The sequence below is a fragment of the Protopterus annectens genome, chromosome 4.part1 (genome assembly GCF_019279795.1).
Source record: "Protopterus annectens isolate FY-2018-M chromosome 4.part1, PAN1.0, whole genome shotgun sequence".
NCBI classification, from domain to species: domain Eukaryota; kingdom Metazoa; phylum Chordata; order Ceratodontiformes; family Protopteridae; genus Protopterus; species Protopterus annectens.
This window is the reverse complement of record NC_056734.1, coordinates 592,607,723-592,631,049: the sequence shown is the minus strand read 5'-3', so window position 1 is coordinate 592,631,049 and position 23,327 is coordinate 592,607,723. Positions and strand designations below refer to the sequence as shown.

At 36.3% G+C, this 23,327-nt stretch overlaps 1 protein-coding gene across 5 annotated transcripts in view; it reads right to left on the bottom strand.

Annotated features, from left to right (window-relative positions):
• Window positions 1–23,327, bottom strand: part of MASP1 (MBL associated serine protease 1) — a 1,330,562-nt gene that overhangs the window by 959,976 nt on the left and 347,259 nt on the right. For all 5 annotated transcript variants that reach the window (XM_044070394.1, XM_044070395.1, XM_044070398.1 and 2 more), the window contains exon 5: window positions 16,906–17,102. In XM_044070394.1, coding sequence (XP_043926329.1) covers window positions 16,906–17,102 — 197 coding nt within the window. The remainder of the gene's footprint in view (window positions 1–16,905; window positions 17,103–23,327) is intronic.

Genomic DNA, 23,327 nt, shown 5'->3' with positions numbered 1-23,327 from the left:
AGAGTATGGTTTGAATCTGGGACTATGTGTGCACTAAAATTTTGGACAGAAAAGACTGGCTTGGCCAATCAATACTAATATTCAACTGTTCACATAGGTACCTTCTTTTCATCCCTCTGACAAATTAATATGGTATAAATTAATATCAGATGTCCTTTTTTAGTGGCAGCCACAGTCAATACACAACTTTGTGGTGTGTATAATATGATTGGCAGGGGTTTGAATCTGGTAACATCTGCCTGTCAGATAATTGTGTCTGACAGGGGTGGCTTAGGCAAAGATAGTAGTTTTGCACAGTCAGAGGACCACATTTTTAAGATCTCATACTCAAAGTTAGGAGATCCATACCCATTACAACAGGAGTATCATGTAACATTTTCAAGGTATTCTTCATGTCACAATTGATAGGCTTATTTCAGTGGTGTCATCGTTGATACTCACCAGTCTGAGATCTACCCTGGCATGTGTTCAAGTCTGGCAAAATGCATTGCTGAGTATGTCAGTGGTTGCTCACAGGCATTTCTTATTTTCCGAATAATAATGCTCTGTATTGCATGCTTTCATACAAATATTTATGTATTACTGGAATTATTTTGTTCACACTTTATAGGACATGAGGGTTTGCATATAACAATTCTTACTGTATGGCATACTACAAAATCATCAGAAAGTGTTTTATGAGACTTTCTTGTGTGTTTATGTTGTTAAGTTGATGTTATGGTAGGGTTTGCCATAATTCCTTGTGAACATGCACAGTACAATGAAGTAGTAGATGTGCACTGTCTGAGTAATGAATGCCATGAGGTATTTGTTGTCATTTGTTTTTCTTTGTCAGACTTAATTGAATTAGCCTGTGTAATGTTAGCTTTGCCAATACCTGTGCAATGGAGTTAGTGACCTACATGAGGAAGATAATAACATTTATCATGGGCCAGTGTGTATGTTTGGTGTATGTGCAATTAAGTCTACAACAGGTCACTTAGTAATACACATAGCAGTACAAGTTAATGCTTCATCTGGGTATGTTGTATGTTACTGTAGTGTCATAAAGTTATTACTATTGTTTTTAACAAGCCTCGCTTCAAGAATATAAATAAATGAAAAGATACTGCCTTCACATCTTTAGTTTAACACATTTGTAGTCAGCATGTCTGATGTGGCAATTACACTAGGAAGGACACATGTCCTTTCATTAATTACAGTAACACAAATGCATCATAATCAGAAATAGTTGTAGCCTGACATTTGCTACATTTTCCCATGAGATGATGTATTAATGGCATAGTGCTGGCACAGACTTTATAATTTGCCCATGTGCTGTATGGGCTACTTATATATTTGTAATATACACTAAAATACATCCTAAACATATTGATGTAAATTATGACATTCAAAAACACAGCCTATTTGTCAGAGAATGGACGACACTTGACTTGTATCTTGATTCATGTGCATTTTTACATATGCCACATTAACATGACTCATTTTGCATGGACATATGTCACATCTGCTATAGTTAGAGAAATAGTAGTATATATATCAGATCATTATTCTGTTTATATCCTGGTCAATGTGACACCTCAGTATATGTGTCATGACCTTCTATATTTTGTGGGTCTGTATTAGAAGACCAAATGTTTAGGTGATCGAACACATCGATCTTCTTCTTCTAATAAGCAAAAAAATGAATGGCGATTGCGAATGGGGAACCTCGACCTTTCAAAGATTTTGCTGGAGTTTATTTTCTTGAGTGAGTTGAGGTAGTTTGGTATTGGTAGTATTAGGTTATTATTGTGTGGGCCCCTGCCCCAGGATTGGGGGGGGAAGAGAGTACCACACCCAATAGTAATGTTTTTTGTTTTTGTTGGTTTTTGGTTTTCGGGTTTTCTGGGGATGTTCGTTATTGTTTGTGTTCAATATTGAAGATTGATGTTTAGGTGTTTGATCACCTAAACGGTCAGTCTTCTACTTCTATAGAACCATATATTTTGCTATACAGTGCATGACAATGCACAACATCTTACTACTTACTACAACAAGGTTGCTTAACAAATGTTTTATGCTTAACAAATGTTTTTTATCACAATTTATTTGTATTTTCAGTGATTACACAGGTAATTGTGATGTCTGTTCATCTTCATGTACACTACTAGTCAAACTTTCCAGTATTGTTTCCTTCATACACATATGGCAATTATAGCAATGACTTGTGTTAACCTGTACCTGTGTCCCCCTTTTGTGGTGAGGTAGTTTATTACCTTTGATCTTCCCACTCTTTCTTTTTTCTTCTTTTCTTTCTTCTCTCTTACAGTCACTTCCACTGCTCATGATTGCTTATGATTGCATCACGGTGTTGGTTTGCCAGCCGGCCCAACGGGCGCCCAACCTTTACACAGAAGGCATGTCTGTGGGAAGAAACCAGAGCACCTGGAGGAAAGCCACGCGACCACAGGGAGGACATGCAGACTCCACACAGAAGGCACCCCAGCTAAGGATTGAACCGGAGAATCTCTTGCTGTGAGGTGGCAACACTAACCACTGCACCACCGTGGTCACCCTGATCACTCCCACACTATACATTCCAATAGCAGAGTACTGCAATACACTTGACACACATGTGCCTAGGTGTTCTGATTACAATCATGTGATTAATACAAATATTACTGAACATGTATAGTAATGACCATACATTAATGTTTTTTGACTATAATTATATTAATGCTTATCATTTACATTAATATGCACTTCATGCTTGGCAAACACATGTATAAAGGTATAATACCCCTTTATATGGTTGCAAGTGACAACAACTAGCAAAGACAATTCCTTTCAGAAGTGCAGGAGACAACAGCTATAGGGTTCATTTATTCTTGTTAATACATGATAAAGTAGAGGATATGGCAACACTGTCAGTTACTACAGATAACGTTCTGTACACACTCTGAAAAGCAATAACTTCAGTACATGAAAATATCCCCAGTACATCTACTGTCCTTGTTAACTGTTACCTCAACTCAGAATTGTATTAACATTTATCACGTTCACGCGTCTTTGATACACTGTTGCTTTGTGTCCCTCCCACATCCTTTGTCAGTATGTCTGTTTTTATTTCTGTACATGGATCAATAAAGTGTACAAGATTACTTTTTATTAAATCAGTACAAATTACTTATGGCTAAAGTGCTCTGCTTTTCCCCATTTAGCATCCCCTGCTTGTTGTTTGTGCCCTGATTACAATGTATCTGAGTACAGTTTCCCTGTTTACTTCCTCTGCCGCTTATTTTTTTTTGTTACACTTGCCATTGCCTTCTAATATGTGTGCTAGCCCAACAAGCTTGCCTGCAGGCAACATCTTTTGTTTATATTATGTGTTTGAGCCTCTCTGCACCTTTTCTTGGCCATTAACACTTGTGCTGGCCACAAAAAGGTGCTGCTAAATGTGCAAACCTCTTTTGCAGCTTGCATATTTAATGAGCACTGCTGCTAATTCTGCTACTATAAATATAAGTCACAAAACATCAGTGATCTTTATAACCTGAAGGAAGAGCTCAAAGACGTGCATAACTTTTAGTCTTTTCCAGGTGAGGTTTCTCTAGTAGTCACTAGTTCGACCTTCCATAACAAATAATGTGCTAGAAATGGTTGACTGAAAGCAGTGAAAATACTTAATATCTCTATCACACACACACACACACATGCACACACACACACACACACACACACACACACACACACACACACACACACACACACACACACACGTTACTATAACAAATAGAATTGAAAACAGAAATACAGAGAAATGATAAAGCTCAATCTAGAAGTTAAAAGAGACAGCTGATGTATCAAACAAAGTGTCTGCATTATAAATGAAAACAAAATGCATACTGAATCCTACAAAGATGGTTAACAGTCCTGTAGTATCATATATTTATTGTAAACCACACATAAAACTTCCAGTTCAATTTTTGACCCACACAACTCCAAATTACTAACATTTACAAACATAAACAAGAAAATAAAACAGCTGTATACATGAATCTTCATCTTTCATTGACATATAAAAAATGCACATTACTAGAAAATTATTACTGTGCATATAAACTTGGGAAGATGTTTGTATATCGTGAAGTTCTACTCCCAAGCCAAAAATAATGAAACTAGTGTTACATGGCTTCAAAAAAGGAAATATCTTTCTTACCATGTTCTTCCGCTTCATAACAATCAGTGACACTACATTGTAGCAGGACAGGTAGTCTGTTAACTTTCTGTGTTGACAAATAGTTTATTGGACTGAATGTACCATTAAAGACTTAAAGTAAAAAGTCAACGGCATTCAGAAACCATGTACCTGAAACACTGTTATGTACATCTCATGGGTGTCTGCGATAGGAGGTTTAAAATATTACACAGTGAAGACTGCAACTTGGCTGAATCTTTTGTTGCATTTTTTATTAAATAGGTTATGATCTGATATATATCTGACTGACTGCCCCTCTGTTTTCAAGAAACAACAAGGCTGGCTCCCCAGTGAATCGTGTTTCAACCATTGCACATCTAAAATTTGTTTAATTAAAATGTTATATTTACTTAGACACAAAAGTGATATTCCATTAGAACAGAATAAGCGGTAAAACTATCATGTCTAAACCATATCTGCGTCTGAACTGTCTGAAATTTATTATATCATCAGAAATTAATTTTCTGTGCACTGCTACAGAGTTCATCCAACAGTTTCTATTGTTACAGGCAGTTAGCAAGTAATCATTCATGCTAAATAGTCACTAAAATCTTTTAGCACTACATTTCTAATGCCAGCCATATTGCTCACAGTGTATGTACTACACAGTGTTTAGTTTTTTGTGATGCAACAAAAATGCTCATGCTTGTTTTACTCTGCAAACCTTCTGTAAAGTACTCTATGGCTGAGTACCCTATTTCCTATTGCTATATTCCTGTTACATTTGTAGTACCTCAGAACCAGGGTATATTCCAGCTGCACTTCACTTTCCTTAGGTTTGCTGCAATACTGTTTCAGTTTTGCCTTTAATTTTCAGTGGAGAAACCTTTATTCATATACTGCCATACTATGCACTAACCTTTTTATCACATTAGCACCGCTACATCAATCTTTATGTCTCTTGCATATTTTGCGTGTGTGTATTTGTCTGTTTGCCTGTCTGTCTCTTTGTTTATGTGTGGATCAATGCATTCATTATAAATATGCTGTGATGCAGTAGCAGTCTGGTTTCGCTATACTCGTCACTGTTTGTTTCAGCTCCTCACAGCAGATCCTCAGCTGCTACCAGCCCCTGTCCTCATTCACCAGATCTACAGGACCTGCATTAGGCATCACTTGATTTTTCCTGCCCCACATTTGGTACAACACTGAAAATCAAGGACACTGAGGCAGTGTCATACTATCACTGGGGACCATGCCCTAATCCATCAACAGGCTGGAGAATTGTGGGCACCACCATGTCTCCTTGAGAAGGTACATGCATGCTTCCATGTATGTGCAGCTTCATGACCAAATGGCACACGGCTTTCATTAATAAGCCATTATTAACTTCTCAGTTTCATCCTCCCCTGTCCAGTCCCTACAGTGTCTATGCCACTGACTGAACACAGGTCACTTAGGCTATAGTTAGAGCATTATCCTTCTGTGCTACCAGACTGGGATCACTATACTTATCCCTGTTAAAATGGGATAGGTAATAAAATATTGTGTCACATATTCAAAAATAGTTTCATTTTTATGTGTGTCGAGATGCTTATATGACAAACATAGAAAAGATACTGCTACAAAGTGTCAACAAGCTCAAGTTTTTATTACTTATCTCATTTTAACAGGGATAACATTAATAGGCTCTATTAACTCATTATAGCATAGTGATGCCTCCAGGTGTTTCTGCTGTTACCACCTACTGATGCCTCTAGGCATCAAACATTGATTGTTCATATTAGTACTAACAATTCCAAAATTTTGCTACATACAAAGTATCAGAAGATTTCATGTTAAAGCCCACATGATGGCAAACACAACTACATTGATACTCCATCTCTGAATAGTGCAGCTAAACAGATATTGAAAACTATTGGTAAACATTTAATTTGTATTGTAACAATTTTCATATTTCTCTAAATATCTCAGCAATCGTTTTACAGACATAATGGTTTTGCCTCATATGGAAGGTCACAGCTGTATGAAATAAATCCTCCCTGCAGTATTTGTGTTCCTTGAATGGTTACTGAGATTTCATAAGCTATTTACAGAATTATAGAAATTAATATTCACTGTCTTCATTGTGGCTTATAAAATCCAGTTTAAAACCTAGAACTAAACAAACACCACCATAAAGATCACTTTATGCTGAATAGTTTGCCATTGACAGTTTTCTAGTAACACATTGTTTAAGAGATATGATCATTTATTTGAACTGCAAGGCTACATCTTCATTTTTTAAAGGCTCAGGCCACAACCATTGGGAGCCAAGAGTACGAGCTGAAAGAGCTCCATTGGAGGAAATGAATTCATTCGGTAGTTACATCCTTTATACATTTTTATGAAAATGACAAAGTCTTGAGGTAAGAAAATGATGCCAAATCAAAAGAATGATATAACCAAACATTGTCGCTGGTGGACGAAATTATAATGTAAATGTGCACTCCAAAGAAAATGCTCTGGCCTAAAGATCTATAAAAGATAAACCAACAATGCATAGGAAAGGCCTAGAACTCACAAAATAAGTAAGCCTGAATGTTTTGGCATTTAGGGTTTTATCTCAAATGAGATAGCAAACCAGAGTAAATGAGCAAAGGAAAGTTAATGTAAATATTACAATGGGAGGGATTTAGAGGTACAGAATGTCAACACATGGTAAAGCCAATGTAAATATTATAATGGGAGGGATTTAGAGGTGCAGAATGTCAACACATGGTAAAGTCAATGTAAATATTATAATGGGAGGGATTTAGAGGGGCAGAATGTCAACACATGGTAAAGTCAATGTAAATCTTAAAATGGGAGGGATTTAGAGGTGTAGAATGTCAACACATGGCAAAGTCAATGTAAATATTATAATGGGAGGGATTTAGAGATGCAGAATGTCAACACATGGTAAAGTCAATGCAAATATTATAATGGGAGGGATTTAGAGGTGCAGAAAGTCAACACATGGTAAAGTCAATGTAGATATTATAATGGGAGGGATTTAGAGGTGCAGAATGTCAACACATGGTAAAGTCAATGCAAATATTATAATGGGAGGGATTTAGAGGTGCAGAATGTCAACACATAGTAAAGTCAATGTAAATATTATGTTGGGAGGGATTTAGAGGTGCAGAATGTCAACACATGGTAAAGTCAATGTAAATATTATAATGGGAGGGATTTAGAGGTAAGAATGTCAACACATGGTAAAGTCAATGTAAATATTAAAATGGGAGGGATTTAGAAGTGCAGAATGTCAACACATGGTAAAGTCAATGTAAATATTATAATGGGAGGGATTTAGAGGTGCAGAATGTCAACACATGGTAAAGTCAATGTAAATATAATGGGAGGGATTTAGAGGTGCAGAATGTCAACACATGGTAAAGTCAATGTAAATATTATAATGGGAGGGATTTAGTGGTGCAGAATGTCAACACATGGTAAAGTCAATGTAAATATTATAATGGGAGGGAATTAGAGGTGCAGAATGTCAACACATGGTAAAGTCAATGTAAATATTACAATAGGAGGGATTTAGAGGTGCAGAATGCCAACACATGGTAAAGTCAATGTAAATATTATAATGGGAGGGATGTAGAGGTGCAGAATGTCAACACATGGTAAAGTCAATGTAAATATTATAATGGGAGGGATTTAGAGGTGCAGAATGTCAACACATGGTAAAGTCAATGTAAATATTATAATGGGAGGGATTCAGAGGTGCAGAATGTCAACACATGGTAAAGTCAATTTAAATATTATAATGTGAGGGATTTAGAGGTGCAGAATGTCAGCACATGGTAAAGTCAATGTAAATATTATAATGGGAGGGATTTAGAGGTGCAGAATGGCAACACATGGTAAAGTCAATGTAAATATTACAATGGCAGGGATTTAGAGGTGCAGAATGTCAACACATGGTAAAGTCAATGTAAATATGACAATGGGAGGGATTTAGAGGTGCAGAATGTCAACACATGGTAAAGTCAATGTAAATATTATAATGGGAGGGATTTAGAGGTGCAGAATGTCAACACATGGTAAAGTCAATGTAAATATTATAATGGGAGGGATTTAGAGGTGCAGAATGTCAACACATGGTAAAGTCAATGTAAATATTATAATGGGAAGGATTTAGAGGTGCAGAATGTCAACACTTGGTAAAGTTAATGTAAATATTACAATGGGAGGGATTTAGAGGTGCAGAATGTCAACACATGGTAAAGTCAATGTAAATATTATAATGGGAAGGATTTAGAGGTGCAAAATTACAACACATGGTAAAGTTAATGTAAATATTATAATGGGAGGGATTTAGAGGTGCAGAATGTCAACACATGTTATAGTTAATGTAAGTATTACAATGGGAGGGATTTAGAGGTGCAGAATGTCGGCACATGGTAAAGTCAATGTAAATATTATAATGGGAGAGATTTAGAGGTGCAGAATGTCAACACATAGTAAAGTCAATGTAAATATTATAATGGGAGGATTTAGAGGTGCAGAATGTCAACACATGTTAAAGTTATTGTAAATATTACAATGGGAGGGATTTAGAGGTGCAGAATGTCAGCACATGGTAAAGTTAATGCAAATATTATAATGGGAGGGATTTAGAGGTGCAGAATGTCAACACATGTTAAAGTTAATGTAAATATTACAATGGGAAGGATTTAGAGGTGCAGAATGTCAGCATATGGTATAGTCAATGTAAATATTATAATGGGAAGGATTTAGAAGTGCAGAATGTCAACACATGGTAAAGTTAATGTAAATATTATAATGGGAGGGATTTAGAGGTGCAGAATGTCAACACATGGTAAAGTCAATGTAAATATTATAATGGGAGGGATTTAGAGGTGCAGAATGTCAACACATGGTAAAGTCAATGTAAATATTATAATGGGATGCATTTAGAGGTGCAGAATGTCAATACTTGGTTTTGAATACACCATCTAGAAACTCATCCTTAAATAAAATATTTTTTTGGTTTTAACAATATTATGTTTAACCTTTCTATACAGTATAAATCATGACACTCAGGTACTTAACATCCCGGTAGACTTTGGCTTTATTTCACAGACTCTTTCAGCTATCTCAATTCATTCGACCAAGCGTTCTGTCTAACTAACTAGATGGAAATTTTGCAGATATGCATTTCCAACATGACTTGATTCGATATGTTACAGCACTGTAAACCTACTGAATTTTGTAAGTTTGATTTAAAGGTTCATTTGTTATTGTGACTGTACTTACATGTGCTGAAGTCGCTAGAGATTGAAACTAGTTCATAGGTTCATATGTAAATACTAGGATAGCAGCCCCTGTGGCATATTTTAAGCTTAGCCAGTTTCCCTTTTCATGCTTGTGTTAATCTATCCATTTTGGCATTCCATAGTCAATGACATTATCCCCAGTGAGAATAATTGGATTCATACCATAGACAATTTGAGGGGACCCATGTATGGTATAAGTATTTAGGAGCTATCTTTGTCCATTACTTGTACAGGGGGCAGTTCTGGGTAAATTTTCTGTTTCCCATACATAGATTTAAGATGAGATGGAATATGGTCAGGGATTAACTTTTTTAACATGGATGGGGAGTCTGTTCCAGAGCAGTGGTATTCTCTGTGAGATATACACGTCCCTCTAAACTGTTCTGTTGATGTTTCAGAAGAGGTTTAGATCCCTAGACCAAGTATTTCTGATGTCATCTGATTTGCTGATATGTAGTAGATTCATCAGTATTGGGTCAAAGGATGCTTTGTATGCAGACACAGATCACTTATTAGCAGGCTGTAGGATACCAAGTACAGTGACAGGGCTTTGAGTTGGTCCATGTAGGATATTTTTTTAGACCTTGTGTCCTTTAATAAGGTATTTCATACCATTTGTTGCATGTGTCTGGACAGACACATGCCAGTGGGAGCATTATACTCGGGTACCTATTAATCAGATGAAACTTTAGCTTGTCAAACTACAAAAGATCAACAGCTAAAGATCAAAACGTCCAAACCTCAAATGATCAGCTAAGTGAATTTTTTCCCATGGAAAGAATTTGTTTGTCCATTACACAAAACAAAAATCTTTCAAAATAAATTAAGTGAGAGGCTTCACCCCCCCACACCCCCATGTGGGGGTCTGTGCCACCCACATCCCCCCTAAGTAAAAATACTAACTCTGAGATCACTCCACATCTGGGAAAGGGCAAATTCCCATTAATGGCCAAGTGAATTCTTTCCCTGAGAAAAAAATTTGCTTAGCTGGCCATTTGCAGTTTTGCTCTTAAGATCTTTAGCTGTTGATATTTTACAGTTTGGCAAGCTAAAGCTTTGTTAAATTAATTGGGACCCTTATACTCAATGACTGACCTAATGAGGACTAAGTAAAGGTGCACAATGGCATCTCTAGATACAATTCCTTTGTTTATAAGCTGTATAGTATAGAAGGACTTTCTTATAACAGTGGACACATATTGGTCAAAAGTTAGACTGCTGTCCACATATCTTCTCAAATCCTGATCAACTTGGTCAGGTCTTAGAGGTATATTGTAATTGTGGTACTTCTCTGAGGCAGGAGAGTTCTCAAAATATATAATAATGAATTTTTTGCTATTTAGTTTCAGTCCTTGATTTTGGTACCAATTATTTGTTTGGGAGAAACCTTTCTGAAGGATAACTAAGTCACTTGCGGATTAAATGACTGCTCCTAGCTTGCAATCATCTGCAAGCTAAGTCAGTCATAGCCCTTTGGTATTGGCTTTTACTTCAGAGAAGTAGATGCCAAACAGGAGAGGTCCCAGCACTGAACTTTTGGGGACTCCCCTGGTGGCTGGTCTCTTTGTGGAGATAGGATGCAAGAGATTGAAGTAAGGGAAACTATCTTTGAGCCAGTTTGCAATCCACCTGGTGATGTAGGGTTTCATTTCAGTTTATTTAAATTTTCTACTATGCCTGAAAGGGGGACTGTGTCAAACATTTTAGCCAGGTTGATGTATACAGCATGTATTGTTTTACCTTCATTCATTGGTTTGGTTACCTTTTCAAAAAATCCACCAAAGTAAGCATGACCAGCACTTAAAAATTCAAATTGAGATGAGTCCATTGTTTGGAGGTCCCCTATGTCCTTATTGATTATTTCCATGATAAGTCTTTCCTTAGCTTTGCATATGAAGCTGGTCAGACTCATAGATCTGTAATTTCTTGGGTGGGTGGAAGGTCTTTCATTATGCAGGGAGATGACTCTGTTCTCCATTTATTTAGTACAATACCTGAAATGAGGCTAAGGTTGAACAGTATTGTTAGAGGGTGGCTAAATCATGCATCTTGCTATTTAAGAAACATCCATGTAGTATGTTTAGCTTTTGTTAGCTCTTTTAGGACTTGGACTTAAGTGATAGCTGGAGGTGAGCCTGTTTTAGGTATATCATGTTGGACAGATGGAAGTGAGAGAGCAGGGTAAAGTCTGGTTTAAATTTATCAGCTAATAGATTTGCTATATCTTCAGCTTCAGTGTAGGTAACATCTTTCACAATCAGCTCACTGCATTGCTGCATTGTGTTTCTAACATTATGAACATAACTAAAAAGGCCTTGTGGTTGTCTTTGGCTTGGGTGGCTATTGTAGCCTCAAACTTAGCTTTTTATTAAGGTCCTGAGTTGTTTGTCTATTACAGTGATGAGGGCTCTATCACTCTGGGAATTGTTCTTCTTACTTTTAGTCAAAATTCTCTTCCTTTTATTGTAAAGCTTGTTAATATTATGGTTCGACAATGGAGATTTGTTTCTGTGGTTTGCCCTGCACTTGGAGCTGCAGGGTATTCTGCATCTATGCAACTGTTCACATGCTGGTATAGTATAGTGCTGTACATTTCTACAGATTCAAGGAAGTTAACTGGGTTTGTATCACTTAAGACTAGGTAGTTTGCCTTAGAGAAATGTTTAAAGGAGCCTTGGGTGAAAGGGATCTCTGGTTTCAATTTTACTTTGAAGGAGACGGCTTTATTGTTAGATTTAACAAGTGACAACGATATGCAAGGAACACTTCAAGATTTTCCCATATTAGTAAGGACAAGATCCAAGATGCTGTTCCCTGTGGTGGGTACTGTAATTTTTCCAGGGCATTGTATTGACAAAGTCCAGGAATCTCTGTGGTAGTGTAGGTTTCCCTGTCTATAGTTAGATAGGTTAAATCACCTAGAAGAATCATACTGTGTTTAACACTGAGTGATTCCAATTCTTGACGATCAGTGTTGTGGCTTTCTTGGGTCATAAAAGGAGTTCTATAGCTAGCTAATATATGATATGAGAACTTTCTGATTATTATTTGGAAATGAAGAACCTCTAGTGCATTTTGCTTCTGCACCAGTCTGGATGTGAATATCTTCTGGATGAAGATTGAGACACCTCCACCATTTTTCCCTTCCTGCATAGTAAATGAAATGTGTGGAAGACATTACAGCCTGGCATAGCCAGAGTTCTGTCAACCATTTTAAATCATGGCTTAGTCACTATACAGACATGCATGTCCTCCAGGGTGAGAAGGGCTTGTAGAGAGTAAAGTTTCTTGTTTAGGCTTCTAGCATTGATTAGTAACACCTTCACATTTTCCTTTACTTTGTCATGTTAATAAGTTTCGGATTGACATTGACTAAAAAATGTCAATATTGGGGTGGGCAATGACTTTGACAACAATCAAAACTGTAGAGGGGACAGATGCAAGCAATACTTGGCAAATCAGCATGGACTGTCAATCTATCCTTCCAGGCTGACAAATATTGGACCCGCCCCTTTGAATGACACCAAAAACAAACCCAATTATTGAAGTCAATTATTTTTTGCTTGTATTGTGGCATCATCCCTAAAGAATGTAGAATACCATTCATTGCTAAGCTCATACCTGCCTAGGACACATGGACAGAGAGCTCCATCAAGTCTCTCTTCATATAGTCCAGGAAGGTACATCTCAAGTCACTGACATCCACTTGTAGTATGACAGAGTCTTTCTGGTACTTGTTTTTCAAGGACTTGGGTGCATGTGTGATCTGATGGATCCTGGCAATGAACAAGCAACTAACTGTAAATCTTTCCTTGCTCAAGTCTGGTAAGAGGTCAATCTTTATACCTTACAATAAAGTCACCTGTAACTAGAATATTTAGTTGGGCAGATGCCTGTCTTCCAGGCTCAGTATCCATGAATCTGGGACTCCATATGAGGAGGTAGGCTTAATTTGCTTAGTGTTCTTTGTGCCTGTGTTGCATTTTGAAGCTCTCTGATGTTTAAGCAGGTTAATCTTCAAAACCTCAGCAGATGATAGATTATGTGCATTGTGGTGGCCCTGATGAGATTTGGTGTGAAGTGTATTGCTGATGATTTTGGTGTCTGTCTTTTCTGTTTGTGATATTTTTGCCTCTAAGGGCATTATATATGTACATCTCTCACATACTTTGTTATGCTGTTTGATAAACAGATGATCATCAGACAGTATGAGACAATTCTTATGCTGTCTCAAGATACCCATCTTAATCAGACTGGCTACAGAAGATGTGGGGACGTGCTGGTCCATGGTTTCAATAGGAATAACGTGGTGGGGCAGGAGCGACTACAACTGCTTGGAGTTTGGTCTGTTTAGGATAATGCTTGGATGGATTTGCTATTTAATTGGCAGAGCTGGTTGTATAGATAAACTTAAGACTGCAAATGCCTGCATCTACACAGTGCAGTCAACTGCGCTGCAATATGATGGGCAGTGTTGCACGAAATTGTTGGATTTATAGCACAGAAAATGTATAAAATAAGCCAATAGAGTACACCAGCCAATAGCAAGGCACTTGATTTTAGCCTCTATAGTAATCATACCTCTCAACTTCTTAGTACAAGAAATCTGGACAAAGCCTAAAATGACAGGGAAAGGCCCAAAAATAGGCACAGATTTTAAATATTGCTCTTATAAACTTGGAAAGTTACTAGAATAACAGGGTTTCTGTTAGCATGCATTTTCAGAAGGATATGAAGTCTGAAACTCAAATGTATGTCATTATTTAGTGACTTTAATCATAAGTTACTTGCCAGAAACATATATAGTGACTTTAATCATACGTTACTTGCCAGAAACCTCAAATTTTATGAGGAAGAGACCAAAAATAAGGTAAAAATCTGAACAGTTGAGAGGTAGCAATTAATGGAAAAACTAGCCTGGAAATCTTCTGCTATCAGAAAGAACTAGAAAACTGTTATAGTAAAACTCACTAATTTAGCTCAAAAACAGTGCAAACAATATCAGTACACTCAATATTAAGCAATTTTATCAAAGGTCTCTTAACCAGGCAAATATCTTTAAGAGAGAGACTTTGCAAAATGATACTTATGTGCTTATTGTCAATAATTATGTTGTTAAATTATCATAAGGGGTGGATAGCAATTACAACAGGGTAAGTGAGAGGGAAAAACAATTATACTCTTAACTTTGAGCTGAGTGTCCTGGAACTGCCTTAATGCAAACACAAGTCTTGAACTAACTCTTACACTCAGTACATGAGAAAGACACTTGGGTTAAATACCAACAGTTAGTCCACATAAATATCACATTGCAGTGCAATTACGTACTGGAATAATAATATAAGCTTAAAGACTTTTGCTAAAGTAGATACAGCCTGTCAAAATGGTCTTAAACAGACCAAGAAATGAAAAATCAAAACTTACCTGTGGAACTTTTACAAACCAGTAGCAATTTTAAAAGAGGAAAGCAAAATTAGCATTATACATGTACTTACACATGGATAAAAAAGATACATATATACATACATCCTCATGTTCATTCAGAAATACTGCATTAAAATTAAATCTTTATATGCATACATTTCAAATGATTATATAATATAGCAACACTATCACAATATCACAGTGGAATATATGGTCATAAGCAAAGAACAATAAAATCAGACCGTATCTTTGAAAATGGCATGCATTGTGATTATCAGTAGAATAGTCCAAAGGACTTTAAGTGAATCACTGGACCAACTTTAAAAGGCATATGACAATGCAACTATAAAAACTTATGAAATTGCTAGCAAATTGACCCTATGACCTTTGTAAGAATACTGAAATGGAAACTGTTTGATGATAATTAAAGTCATTTTATAAACTTTTCCCATTGTATGATCTTGGTGTCAAAATTAATTGCCAAATGATTTTTTTAAGAAGGGCCTTCAAGTTTACAGCTAAGTGATCATGGATCTTGGTAATCCAGGTAAGGTAGGCTAAGCAAGTCACAATGTCTCATAAAACATTTTAGCAAGCCATGCAACATTCACCATGCTTTGCTCTGGAAACTAAAGCAATGATTTCAAAATATTTTCTTTATTAAAACACTATTAAAAAGTGCAACACGTCATTTGCTTGAAACTATAGAAGAAACACACTGCGATGCATCATGCTGTATGTTTGCTTTGATGTCCTGCTCACACAGAAATATGAAAGTTTAAGTGTGAATTACACAGAAATTAATTAAATAAATGACATTTTGCTCAACTAAGTTATCTAAAATGGAACCTATCAAGTCTAAAGTGATTTTTTTTAAATATGTTTTTCCTGTGGGACTTTTATTTTCCAATGCATGAGAGCCCTTGTCAGCTACAGCTTAGTTATTCTAATACTGAACTGGTATTTCTTGAGGGAAAACAGCTGTTTTCCTAATGTGACATATGTAATATTGGGAGATGGACATGACACAGTTGTATGACTCAGACATTAATAATGAAATTTAAATAATGTACTGAAACCAAATTGTTTTTAATTCCTAACTTTAGATTGAAGCAACCTTCTCTGGTTGGAATAAAAGCATTCAGGTAGCAGTGAACATTCATACTAGCGACTCAAAAGAACTTCAAAGTGGAAATACAAATGCAAAAGGCTGCAAGGTCAGCTAGAACTTGTCAGGTGAAGGGATAGTTCTGCACAAGTTCTGTTTCAACCCAGGAGAAGGACATTCATGACAGTTTTGCACCATATAAATAAATGAATGAATAAATAAAAAAAAAATATGTGAATGTGCACTACATATATCATTAAATAAAATATATACTGTAGATTCATAATATCAAATGGAAATGGACTGGACCACACATACAATAATAATAAAAAAAGTTTCAACATACCGCCTTGAACAAGTGATGCTAGCATTCTCAGAGAGTGTTGATTACTACCAAGCTAGCAAGCTACTGACAGAACCTGCCTGCATCTATCTAATTAAACAGTTGGGGTGCTCACTCTACACACACCAGCCTTTTGTATTTTTCTTTCTGTGCTGATGTTTTGGTTTTTGTTAATTTTGAGAGTCACTAGTATTAGCCTCCAATACTCTGAATGATTTTACATTCATCAAAGTAAGTTGCCTTGATCTAAAGTGTGAAATACTTTTTTCTGAGACATACTATAAGTATTACTCTGAACATAACATTGAGATGATAACGTAAACCTGATACAGATACATCCATGAATGCAAAAAAGAATGTCTTGTATTATAAACAAATGTTATTTATTTCTACAGGGTAGATTAATACCTCACAAAATATTTTTAGGCTGAAGATTGCCACTCTTTCTTACTATAAATGGTGATGACAGCTTGTATTTATAAAGGTGATGTTTCACAACTGTGTAAAGACATATTTGGTAATCAAAGAAAATGCTTACCTTTACATAGTCATAAGGACACATAACTTCAGGATGATCTTCAATATCAAAGCTATCTTCAAACATTAGGTTGATTACAAAGCCTTCCTCCAATTCAATTCTGTAAAGGCAGTCTGAACTCTTTGGATATGGATTTGGGAAATCTGGGCTAGAAATTATTCCACTCCTTTCAGTGAAAAGATTATCACTGCATTCCACTGAGATGCAAACAGAAGCAAAATAAAAAGTGTTAATTGTGGGATAATTTTGGTTCTGTTTAAATTGGTTTACTTGTTAAATATATTTTAAATATTATAGCAAAATACTAATTTTCTTCTCTGTTTCAGTGAGTACACCTGCAACAACTTGAATTCCTGGTGCTTGCATGCCATTTTCAATCACTGCTTCCTTACTAGCTACCAAACCAACTCAACAGCATATATGATGGTGCTCAGTAAAACAAATGCCCTGACCATGTATAATATAGCATACTGCATCAATTACAGTATTCAGTTTTATTTTTCCTCACTAAAATCCTTAAATTATTTAAAATATATATAATGCTGTAGGCATTGGGACAGTAGAGCTGTGAAGCTTAAACTAAAACCGCTGTACAGAAGTATATGCACTCTGACATGTTGTAAACTATATATGAGCACAGTTCTCAATCTTTTACACTACTGCACAGTTCTCAATCTTTTACACTACTGCACTGTTATCAGTCTTTTACCTACTGCACACTTCTCAATCTTTTACACTACTGCACTGTTATCAATCTTTTACACTACTGCACACTTCTCAATCTTTTACACTACTGCACTATCAATCTTTTACAGTACTGCACACTTCTCAATCTTTTACACTACTGCACTGTTATCAATCTTTTACACTACTGCACACTTCTCAATCTTTTACACTACTGCACTATCAATCTTTTACAGTACTGCACACTTCTCAATCTTTTACACTAGTGCACAGTTCTCAATCTTTTACACTACTGCACTGTTATCAGTCTTTTACCTACTGCACACTTCTCAATCTTTTACACTACTGCACTGTTATCAATCTTTTACACTACTGCACACTTCTCAATCTTTTACACTACTGCACTATCAATCTTTTACAGTACTGCACACTTCTCAATCTTTTATACTACTGCACTGTTATCAATCTTTTACACTACTACACACTTCTCAATCTTTTACACTACTGCACTATCAATCTTTTACACTACTGCACACTTCTCAATCTTTTACACTACTGCACTATCAATCTTTTACAGTACTGCACACTTCTCAATCTTTTACACTAGTGCACAGTTCTCAATCTTTTACACTACTGTACGAACCTCAGCTGCTTACTATAGTTTTGTAGCCTTGTATGTTTTATTTCCATGAAGTGTGTCCTTTTAGCAGATTTTTCGATTTCAATTTCAACTTCGTTTTATTACTGTAATCAAATACATAACTAATAAAACAAAACTAAAAAGATACAATAAAATGCAAACATTAAAAAAAAAAACATTTACCTTCTCCCACTTATCCTTAATTCTAAATTGAATCCTATGATTCCAAAGACATGCATCTGGAGCATTTCTCCCCGGGCCTCCACTGAAAACAGGCTCTGTGGAACCTAGTCGGACATTCCCGGTCAACAAATGTTAAATAAAAAAAATAAAAATAAAATCCTCTGTGCTGATGACATGGTCATTTACTGATCAAGTTACCATCAGACCAGCATTCAATGTCAGCTCCAGTCACACTTACATGAGCTCCACCAGTGGCTCATAAACCATAAATTACTTCTCAACTCTATGAAGACCAAAACTATGCTTTTTGGACTTCCTCAGAAAATTCATCAAGCACCTGACTCTTTAACTGACTTTGACCTACATAAAAATGCCATAGCAACAACCTTCACCTTCAAACAGCTAGGACTATGGCTTGATCAGTCCCTAAACTTAAATTTATCAGAACAACATAATTGTTGAACTATTTAACACAGAAATCCATTCAATTAATAATGCAGAAATCCTACTTGCTAAAGTAAGACTACATACACAAAAACAAGTAAATATCTTAGGATCATATATCCCTCCAGGAGATATCAAAACCCTAGAATCTCTTCTCCAATGGACATCAGAAACCCTCCCCATGAAACCATTATACTAGGCTACTTCAATATTGATTGGACCTCACTTAAATCACCCCACCCGTCAAATCATATTAGCCTTTATGGATTGTCACAGCTTATACAAGCCCTTACTAGGATAGACAAAACCTCAAAAAAAGAATCAATACTAGACTGGATTCTCACCAATCGCCCATCTTCCACCCATAATTTTGGTACACTAACAGAAATTCTAAGTGAACACCTCCCAACCTTCTTCATCAGAGACCAAGCTAAACTCACTAGAACTAGCTCTCTTAAACACATCAGATACACTAAAAACTTCAGGGCTAGTGATCTTAATACAGCCCTTAAACACTCTAACTGGTCCCCTCTTTTAACACTTCCTTTAGCTGAAGCAGTTGAATATTTCAACATTATCTTCTTAGACCTTCTCAACTAACTTGCCCCACCAAGACAGATCCGCACTAAAACCATCTATACCCCATGGCTTACCAATAGTACTAGGCAACGTATGAAACAAAGGGACAGAGCATGAGATACCTAGTGCGAAAACAAAACTACTTCTAAAAGGCAAACATTCTTACAAATTCTCAATCTCAGCTTCTTGAACTCATGGTATGTCATGTTTATTTCTGGGGTGTAATGAGAATGCAGTTGTATGAACCATTTTTTTACCCTTACAGGATGTCTCTCTTTTCTCTGCAGTTTTGCATAAAGAGAGTTAAAGTATGTAAACAAACAGTATGAACAGGCCAAAATCCATCCTTTGATGCATTACTGACAGGCCGCTAAAAATGTTTTGCAACTTTTTGCAATTGATATCAACAGCAGCTTTGGTGAGTCAATATCAGCTGCAGCTTTAGTGGGTTTGTTTTTCATTGAGCTTAAATTGTCCAGTTAGCTGTTGTGCAACTATGCTCTTGGTCAAACTACCATTTGTATTAATAGTAACATTGCACAGTAAGATTGGACACCCTTTGTTAAGGGCCTTAAAGTAGATGATAAGGAGCTGGCTGGTCGCAGTGATAACTAACTTACAGTCTGGGCAAAGGAGGGCATACCTAGTAAACCTATGCCAAGCTTTCCCAGGTGTGTGTGTGTGCTTGGTGTATAAATAAAACCACAAAGAGTGCGTGTATCAGCTACTAGAACAGGGACACAAAGCACTGGTCGGACAGAGAGGGTGCTGGAAGTCTTGACTTGGCCACTCAGCTAATCTTAACTCTATAACTGTGCTAGTGGGGAGTTTTATTGGGGATCTGGAGAAAGAGGAAGAAACCAGCCCCAGTCTGACCATGGTCTCTGTGTGCTCTTAAGGGAAATTGCACTTCATGCAGAGAGCTGCATCTGGTAATACTGTGTGTGTACCTTGTCATCCTCTCAGTGTATGTCCCCCACTGTTGCCAGTAGTGAGGACTGAAGCTCCTTGATTACTGGTTCAGTGGTGGGGCATCTCACCTCAATACAAAGTAATGTTCTAAAGTTCAATAACCTAGTTGGTTCCTACTTTTAATACTATTAAGTAAAATATGAGAATTTTATAGCAATATTATTTCAGTTATGCAATTTCTACAGGTCAGATTAATTCTGAATCCATAATCTGAGTTTCTTATAGGAGAATAAGCGGAAGAAAGCAACTCAAAAGAGGTGCATTTATACTGCAGTCATTATTTATGGTGAATACATGGATGACATGAAAGAAAGCATACATAAAGAATGGCAACAGCTGACATTTTCAAGAAAAGCAAAAGGATTGCAAAAACAAGTTTCATGTTATAATATTTTTTCAATATTAAAGAGCAAAATAAACACAAAATATGTTCACTAAATGTCATTTCATGACCACTGCCTTTTGGTTTTACACCATATTCTCCCATTGTATTTTGTAAAGTCCATCCCTGGGTTTCAGTTAACTCCATGTAGGCTTCACGCGAAGCTTACATGGAGTTTACATGTGTGCATGGTTATAGATCAATAAGCATGTGTGAATACCTTTAAAAAGCTATCCAAGGGCATGCACTAGAGTATAAATACTGAGCACATGTGAGTCTGACTGCCATTTTGTAGCTAGCTGTTGAGATGTGAACATGTATGGTATGTAAGCTCTGTTTGTTAACTAGTTCGTTCGTACTTAAAGATGCTGCTATCCATCCTGATGTGTTTGTATGTATTAAAGCATTTGAATGAAACCCCCAGCCTTCTTATTATTTGTATTAGAGATGATTGAGTGACACGGTGACAGAAGTGGCATATCTAAAAGGGCCTGAAATCAGATCTGGCATACTAAAGGTGTGTGAAGCTTAAAACAGTTGGTGGAAATGATTTAAGGCGCTTATCGTGATGCTGGTGGAATATATAGCAGTGGACCATCCCAAAACTGTGCATACTTCGTAAAACAGGTGAAAAACGAATTTCAGGTATAAAATCTTGCTCAGCACTATTTCTTTTCACATAATACGAGACGGGGCATACAGAATGCTCTAAATAATTTTTGCATAAACATATATTTATGATATTGATAAAAATATTCAAATTACTATGAAAAATGCTTGAAATAAACTCCAGTTGTATAAAATAATTAGAATAAAGGGAAATGACTGCATTTTTGCAAAGTATATGTATTTTCGTATTAAGCAAAGATAGCCAAGTTTTCAGACGTGTATAAAGTGTTTGCATATTTGTGCAGTATTGCAGTAAAATTGTTTTGCCAAGTACTGCCACTATAAGGCATATTTCACAGAGTACAGCCATTACAGAGCAAATTTCACAAAGTAAAGTATTTTGAAGAGTTTAAAGTGTATTTGAATGTTGTTACAAGCTCACAGACCAGTTTGTTCATACATAATTACAAAAGGCCGTATTTTCAGTGTATTTGTGTATACTTTGTGTGCATGGCAGATGGATTTTGAAAACCTAGTTCACTTGTGTTTAGCAGTAATACTGCTGAGAAGTGGACAGTGTTTGAACAAGGGTATGAAATTTTCATACAGACTGCATTTTCTGATAAAGATGACTGGACAACCGCATTTATTCTATTTAATTTAGCTGGGTCAGAAGCTATAGAAAGGGAATGCTCATTTGTGTGTGCACCTGCTATTTCTGCTTGAGAAGGGGAAACCCATCATATTGTTGTACATGCTGAGTCAAGGGAGGACCCAGAGTGCTTAAAACATAAATTTAGAGAAATGTGTAACCCCAAGACAAATGCTACAATGGAAAGGAATTTATTTTACACAAGGGATCAAAAGCCTAGTAAAACATTTGCAGCATATATAACTGACCTGAGAAATAAAGCTAAAACGTGCAGATTTGGTGACTTAAGAGAAGAGTTGATAAAGGCCAGACTTGTTTGTGGCATAAAAGATGACTCTGAGAGAAAGATTTTGCTTTGTGATTTACCTTTGAATAAGGCCACTGAGATTTATCAAATATATGAGCTCACAGAGAAGCACACAAATATGCATACAAATGAGAATATATGTAGAAGGCACAGTGATAATGCCTATGTTAGTAGTATGCAGCATGTGGTTAAAAGAAATAGGCCCAAGCACATGGCAGCTATAACCCCAGAACTTTCTAGCACATTCCAAACTTTGCATAGCCTCAGAAAAACATAACAGCGAGTCAGCAAATTCAAAGCATGGGCCCCCACCCACTTTCATTGCCAACTGTTGTAATTGTGGTGTAAGTCATAAATCTAAAAGGGAAGAATGTTTAGCTTTTGGTCAACAATGCCACAAATGTAATAAATGGAATCACTTCAAAAGATTTTGTAAATCAAGAAGAGGCCCACACTGTTATTAAAAGGGAACATTTTAAGAAATTAGTTGATCAATTGCAAAGCTATGGAGTAAGTTTGCACGTTACTTTTTATGCTGATGGTGTATCAGTGCTTCATGAAACAGTTAATGCAGTTGATTTAAGGGACAAGAATGAAGTATTTTGTACTGTTTGGATAAATGCAAACCCACAGAGCTCAAAAGTTGACACAGGTTTTAAGTGCAGTCTTTGCCAAGTATGTAATGGTAAAAGGCTTGATTTGGCAAGGTGTATGAAACTTATTGCTTATGGAAGTGAAGAAATTCAAACCAAAGGCTTAGTAGTGCTTTCATGTTACTCTGCAGGAAGAAGCTACTACTTCTTGTTTTACGTGGTCAAGAGGCATATGCAGTCATTATTAAGGCTCAAAGACTCTTTGAAAATGGGACTGCTTTCATTTAATAAGGTAATCCACCAAGTTAGCTTAAAAGACCACTACTTTAAATTTGGCCACCACATTTTTTTCTACCTATGCTGATCTTTCCCAAAAC